Source organism: Corylus avellana, chromosome ca6, assembly GCF_901000735.1.
Source record: "Corylus avellana chromosome ca6, CavTom2PMs-1.0".
NCBI classification, from domain to species: Eukaryota; Viridiplantae; Streptophyta; class Magnoliopsida; order Fagales; family Betulaceae; genus Corylus; species Corylus avellana.
Window position 1 is genome coordinate 23,242,076 of NC_081546.1, and position 7,660 is coordinate 23,249,735.

The window sequence follows — 7,660 nt, forward strand, 5'->3', positions numbered from 1 at the left end:
AAAATTCAATATCTATTTTTTACTATCACGTCATCCTAATAACATAGCAGCTGTATGACAGTATACTAAATATCATTTGTCTTAACATGTTTGCTTTGGCGGATGAGGATACGCCTCGTATTTTTGGTAGAAATGAATTTTTAATTAAAATAAATAAATAAATAATTTTAAAAAATGATTATTTTAATAAAACAGATAATGAGTTTAGATAAGCGGTTGAATGTAAGTCTTGAAAAGTAATTAGTTAAATTAATAAAAATAGGATTTCAAAAAAATAAAAAAGAGTTTTGATTAGCAATTTTGCATAAAATTATAGATATAAGCATTCTTAATGAATGAGCCAAATTTTTATGCAAAATAGCTCATCAAAACTCACTTTATATAGTTTAGTTAATGAATTTTTAAAGGCCTCCTACATTCAATTAACTATATTTTTATCTATATCATTTAAATATATATATATTTTTGCTCTTTATTGATTCTATCTTTATTTCTTTTCTAAAATTTGTATTTCACTCTTTATTTTTTTAATGGTAATTTGTTTACACAATAATTTTTCAACGATTATTATTTTTCAAATAATCATTTTTATAACTATAATATTTTTGAAACGGTTATATTTTTCAAATGTCGTATTTGCCAGGTAAGTGTGAAAATCATAGCTAGTAATGTGAATCATATTTATGAAATATCTTTTTATTAAAAATTGTGAAAGAATATTCTCATAATGATCTCCTGAAAAGTGGGAAAAATTTTGGAAAAAAGAGAAAACAGGTGAGAGAAATAATAAAAAATAAAATGACTCCCTTGAAAAGTACTGTTTTTTTTTTTTTTTTGCTAATCCAATCAAATATCTATTTTCCTTTTTTTTTGGCTAATCTAATGTGAATTTTTTTCACAAATTTAATTAGTCATTTTAGATAAAAGTACCATTTGGTTACTCTATCAAGAATGTTCTAACATTTCTATTTGAAAAAAATAAAAATATTAGATGCTTATTGTATTTTGAGAAATCTTTTCATAACTTTTTTTTTTTTTAGCGCCCATGAATTAGCATGTCTTCGTGATATTCTATTTTCCTTAATATTTGATTTTTGGATAAACAAATATATGCGTTACAGATAAACCCTACCATTGGACTCTTTTCCCAAGTCCACAAACCCCTACCCTCCATGCTCCCATAACCGAGCTTCGCACACCTCTCTCTCTCTCTCTCTCTTCTCTCCCAACTCTTCAGAAAAATGTCGAAATTCTTACAGTTCCTCCGTTCACCGACACCAATCTCCCCGCTTCTCTTCCCCAAACCCTTCTCTCCTAAACCCCTACGGTTCCTCCGCTACAGTTCTTCCGCTGCGGTCGATACGCTCACCGCCGACGCCGCAGAAACCCTATGCGCCGCGCACCCGTGGCCCGAATGGGTGAGCTTCGTCGACCGCTTGAAGAGCAAGGGTTACTTTGTCGAATCCGCGCCCGAGGCCAACCATGAGGGTGATGCGGAGAGCACTTACAATGACATGAACCTCGTCAAGGACGCTTGCTTCAGCTTCGCGCGTGACCGCTACGATGTCTTCAAGTACGTCCGTTTCCTTTGTTTGTTTCTTGAGCAAATGTTGCTGAGAAAACTTGAGTCTTCGTTTCTATTTTTTTCTTAAAATGCTCTGACTTGGTTGAGCTTTTGTATCTTCTGAATAGTGTATTAGCAAACACAATCAAGAACCTATTTTCCTTGATTTTTATTAGGCATATGATTGTTGCTCTGTTTCGTTGTTATGGATACGTGAATACAGAAAATAAATGTAGAGTAGTAGAATTGGAGGTTTCATTATATGGACCGGGAAAAGCTGAAATTTTTCTTTAATTGTGAGCTAAGTCTATTTTGATTAGTGAAAGTGATTTTTTTTTTCTTTCCCTCAAAGTTTAAAGATAATCTTCTTTTCCCTTAAATATGAGCAGTGAGAATATAATTGTATTTTTTTTGTACTTTGTTTCATTGAGCTCTCAAAAATCATATCTATTTTTGGTGGTAAGACTAGGTAAACAGTGCAGCTGATTGTTTGTGGGTTCATTCCACGATGTAAATAAAGGCTACAGGAAGGGTTTGATAAATATCAACATTTAAGCTTTAATTTATTGGATATTTTAGAGGATATGTTGGTGCAGCCTTGTAGATCTTTAAAGTTTCACCTTCTGTATCTCATATAGGAAAGCAATTCGATTGTTTATCAAAAATAAGGGAAAGCGGTATAAAATAATTTCTGTCTATGTAAGGGAAGATTGTTAGAATTTTAAACTAGAATTTTAGATGTTGAACTATGGTTTTGAATGGGCCTGATTATGATCTATTGTGGGGGTGTCTATTAAAACGAGCAGAATGTTTAATAGTGGCAGAAATTTAGAGAAAGAAAAAAATAATAGTGAGAGAAAAAAGAATAGAGGAAGAAGAAAAAAATCTATGTGACCATGCCAAAATTCTCAAGAGTCAAGAGAAATTGAAATTCCATTGGTAAAGAAATATTAATATAGCTTGGCCACAAATTGCTCCCAAGGTTAAGCTCTTAGTCACATAAAGGCAGTCCTCAACCCTGACCTCAGCTTGCTCTTTGGTTTCATTACTTGCAACTTCCATGAAGTGCTGAGTGTTTTCTCTTATATACTCTCCATGTACTTGGTTGGACCCCTTGCGCTCTTTCCATGAACTACTTATAAAAAAAAAAATTGATGTTACTTCACTTATTAAAACAAAAGAAAAAAAATTGGTGTTACCTCACTTACCAAAACTAAAGAATAATTGATGTTACTTCTCTGCTTGTGCAGATCATTGTCTACTGAGGATATTCAAACAGTTGTTGAGGGCGGATGTCCTAATCTTTTACGGAAAGCTGTTAATTCAGCAAAACGGTTGAGAGCCTATGTGCGATTGGATGAAGGCGATGTATGTTATCACTTGATTTATAACATATATTAATCAGAAAAAGCAACTGATTATGCTGTATTGAAGAGGGCTAATTATTTTTTTTCCCTTTTATTTTATTTTTATGTTTGAGAGGCCATTTCATTGCTGAAGCATCTGACAGGTTCACTTATGTTCAGGTTTGTAGTACTTGCTCTCTGCGGGGATCCTGTGATAGAGCTTATGTGATTTTGAAGGAAAATGATGCAGCTGCCCGAACTGTGGATATAGTGCGTATACTGCTTTTCTATGCTCTAGATCCACTTCTTATTTCAGGAGGAGAGAAGCCTCCTGGTAGAGATATGATTGAATCATCTGCAAGAAAACTGTTTTCTGAGTTGATTGCACTGAGTGAAACATCCCCAGATCCGGTACTTCCAAAGCCTGCTGTCAAAGGACCCAAGCGAAAGGAAGACCATATAAAATTTGTGGATGATAAACTGTCTCAAGATGTTGAAATGAAGAGAGGGGATTGGATGTGTCCTAAGTAAGTCGCATTTAAAGTTGCTTAGTTGTGTATTTGTTTGTGTAATCTGTTTTAACTTGATTTTCTGCTTTTTGCTTAGTTGTTAGGAGGATCCTCTGCAATTGAGGGAGCCAAAGTAATTAAATCCTAAAGAGAAACCAAAAATCATAATTACCTATGACAGTTAAATTCAATAAGAGATAGCAATAACATTTGATTGTTGCACAAAGCGACTGCAAAAAGGGGAGACCAGGAGAATGTATGCTTTTGAAGTAGAAATGGCTGCATATATTGAAGTATTTACTAGAGAACTAGGATGAAATTCGACCTTTAAGTGGGAATTGAAAGGATCAAGGGTTAAGGGCAGTTATCTCTTAGGCTGTAAATAAACCGAGCTTGAATAGAAATTTAGGATCATCTATTAGACGAGACAAAATCGTATAAACTCAACTTGGCTTGTATATGTATATATTTTGAAGACCTCAAGAGGACGGTGGTGGAACTAAAGTCCTTTTGGACGACTCTTTAGACTTTCCTAATGTGCTTGATTTTCATGATTTTCTTGATCTTTTTCCCCTTCTAACTAGGTGTCTTTCTTGTATACTTCCTATGTATCAGAGTTGTGCCTTTACGCTTATTGAAATTTCAGTTACTTTAAAAAATGGTTAAATTCACTTTACCCTCCTGAAGTTTCAGGGGGTTTTCGATTCAAACCCCATTGTTTAAAATTGGCAATGTACCCCCCTAATGTTTCAAAAATTTTCAATTCAAACCCTCTATTACTAATTTCCGTCTAATTGGACGGAAATCATCCTACATGCGTCTCACGTGGGATTTTGATGTCCTCTATTCCAATTTTGCCTCATTAAAACCTATGAAATTATGTAATTACCCTCAATAGAGGGTAATTACATGAAATTATGTAAAACCATGAACTTAGCAACAAAAAAAAAAAAGAAGAAGAAGAACCTTAATCTTTAGGAACTCATCCATTTCCCAATCAAATCTGTATCCACTATAAAGACAGCTAGCTGATATCTTTAGTTAACATATCCTGTATTTTCCTACCACTACATCTGCAATTATAAATTTTGTTTGTGAAAACAGAAATACCTGGAGGGTCCTGAGCGCACTTGCACACATACACACATACGCATTCTCTATCTCTGCATTGGTCTTGATCAAAGACTCTTAACAGCACCAGACCTTTTTGATCCCATTTGCATGTCCATGCATCCCTAAATCTGATTCTGTTTAACACTGCAGTGCTGGTAATAATCTATTCCTTGCTTTTGGAACCTGTCATGTTTAATTTTATAGTCCATTACTTATCAAAAAAAAAATTTATAGTCCATGAGCTGATGCCCTTGCCATTTTGTTGCAGATGCAATTTTATGAACTTTGCTAGAAATGTACGGTGCCGGAAATGCAATGAAGATGGCCACAAAGGAGTTGGTGCAGGTGATGTTGAAATGAAAAAAGGAGATTGGACCTGTCCTGAGTAAGTCCATCCTTGCTTTCAGTTGCATGTAATAATTCATAATAAATCCTTTTTAAGTTGCTGAACTCACTTTTGGCAGTAATTTGAATCAGGCTTAACACTATGTTTTCATACTTCCACTTTTCTTTTCCTAGTCAATGAATGCTTTCTTTGTCTACTATATGCCAATGGATGTTAGCAGATGCAGTATTACATAAGTTTTTCCATTAGCCTGTAATTGATGGGTGTGCCATTTAATGTTTAATTTATCTAGTTTGGGATAGTCATTTGTGGAACTTTACTTTTCCATATTTGATATGTTACTGACAGTGGTACCGATGATGGGCTAGTGCCCCAAATCTTCCTTTCTTTTTCTCATGCTGTCAGGAGATGTTTTGTCCCACGTGTTACATATGTTCATTCGTTCTGACTGATGCCCTTGGATTTATTACAGATGCAATTTCATGAATTTTTCTAGAAATATACGTTGCCTAAAGTGCAAAGCTGAGGGGCCAAAGAGGGTTAGTGTAGATGAGGCTGAAATGAAAAAGGGTGATTGGACCTGCCCACAGTATGTTTCCTATTCTTCTTGTCCTGCAATCAGAATCATTTTAAATATTGTTGATTGGTCAATGTAAACTAAGATGCAGTCTATTCACTGTAAGTTGGCTTTATCATTCTTGTTATTATAGATTTATTGTAGTTATACCCTATTAATAGCTATTCGTTTGATCGTTGTGGTAAACATGTATTTTCCTTATGTGGCTGCTTTTCTTCCGTATTTTGGGAGGTGCAGGGTCAGGGCTGGGATCTATTTTGATTTGATCATTTGCTGCAAAGAGTGCTAACCAATATATGATATAATGGTTTTTGCTCTTCTTTTCTTTTTTCCTTTTTCTTTTTTTTTTTTTTTTAATCTCACAGTTTGTATGTATTTGTGCTGGAACAAATTTCATTGTCTATGCTTGTGAAAGATGAAATTTGGGATAACAATGCTAGTTGTTTCTTTAAAAAACTTTTCAGGCAACTGTAGTCTCATGAGGTTCCTCTGGGAAAAGTCCTAAATTTAGTAATTTCCCACAACCTACCATGTGATCCAGTTTTCATTTATCAAAATATATTCAGTAAACTTTGTTCTTGTGAGCATATTGTGCTTAATTTTTTTTAATGACATGATGAAAAACTAATCGTAAAATATCAAGCTGTTCTCTATTAGGGATACAGCAAAAGCTGTTTAGAGGACTGAGCACAATCTAGTTCCTGGATTATAATCTTGATAAGGATTAATCTCTCTAGTATTACAACCAACATTTTTAACTTGTGAATTGCTTCTATCCTCCTGAATTAGCGTCTTTCTGCAGGTGTGGTTTCATGAACTTCGCTAGCAATAGGAAGTGTTTGCGATGCCCAGAGCTACGGCCTAAAAGAGAGCTAAGGCCAGGAGATTGGGAATGCCTCTCGTGAGTCTCTCTCTCTCTCTCTCTCTCTCTCTCATGTGTGATGTTGAATTTAAAGGTTAACTGAAGAGTTTATTAAGACAAGGGTTGGTTTCTGTAGATGTGGTTTCTTAAATTACAGCAGGAACATGGAATGCCTGAAGTGTAACGGCGAACGCCCCAAAGAAACGGTAGCTTCCGAGTACAAGGATCAGTTATGGGAGCAGCCTCGATACTAGTTCTACCAAATGGCCAAATCGAATTTCAGAAGATGGCTAAAGTCATTGTACCAATCCAAAAAGAGAGCAACATTAAGTAGAACTGTTTACCCTCTTTAAATTATGTTCATTATGATGTTTCCCTGGGCGTCCACAGCTACACGATTTTGGCCCTGGAAAAATCAATGATAGGAAGGATTTGGTCCTGCAATTTCTTTTTCTTCTTTTCTTTTGGGGTTTTAGGGTTGGGGGAAGAGAGAGAGAGAGAGAGAAGGCAGGATTTGGTGGTTGCTGTGTTACTGAGTAATGTATAGCTTGCGAATGAAGTGAGTATTGCATCTGTAGTGTTTCATATGGGCGAACTTTTCTGCAAATTTTGGGATTTTTAAATGATGAACACTGGTTTAATTAGCCCGAAGAAGCCTTGGACATGCATGGCAAATGCCATTTTTCAGGAAGTATAAATAAATAAGATTATAGAAAGGGAAAGTCACATTTACCCTCTTGGTGGGCATCTTATTTACAAATACCCCAAAAATACCATTTGTGACATTTGCCTTTGAACTACCATTTCCTTTTAATTGATGTTCTTTATTTAACATTAAGAGGGATGGAAAGTTGCATATGTTATTTATGTATAGAATTTTGACTTATTACAATGTTAAAATTGTCCTTCAATTGGAAAGACAAGTAGGGTTGGTTATCGGTCGGTTAGGACCGGTTAAATGGACTTATCGGTCGGTTAACCGATAAGCTATCGGTTAAGCAAATCTTAACCGATTATCGACCGATAAGAAGTGTTAACCGAAAATTATTGATCATATCGGTAATCGGTTAATTGGTCAGTTAAATCGGTTTGGGCTTTTGTGGGCTTTTTATTGGGTTTTTACTAGTTGTTAATTGGACAAAAAATTAATTGTTTTGAAGGTTCATATACGTTTTGTTGGGCTAAAGCCTAAAATAACTTATTAAAAATTAGTTATTTTAGAGTATATTTTTGGCTAAAATACCATATTGAAACTTTTTTTTTTTTTTTTTATATTGATCTACTACAATAATAAATATAAAATTCTAAAAAATTAAAAATTAAAATAGCTTATCGGTCATATC

The 7,660-nt window shown here is 34.5% G+C and overlaps 1 protein-coding gene across 1 annotated transcript; it reads left to right on the forward strand.

Annotated features, from left to right (window-relative positions):
• The first annotated feature begins 1,127 nt into the window (after window positions 1-1,127).
• LOC132184158 (zinc finger protein VAR3, chloroplastic) lies at window positions 1,128-6,961 on the forward strand. The gene is made up of 7 exons (XM_059597670.1): window positions 1,128-1,573; window positions 2,815-2,932; window positions 3,091-3,437; window positions 4,801-4,917; window positions 5,351-5,467; window positions 6,258-6,356; window positions 6,454-6,961. Exons 1-7 carry the CDS (start codon window positions 1,242-1,244, stop codon window positions 6,569-6,571), a joined length of 1,248 nt encoding a protein of 415 aa, XP_059453653.1. The 5' UTR covers window positions 1,128-1,241; the 3' UTR covers window positions 6,572-6,961.
• Window positions 6,962-7,660: the final 699 nt, after the last annotated feature.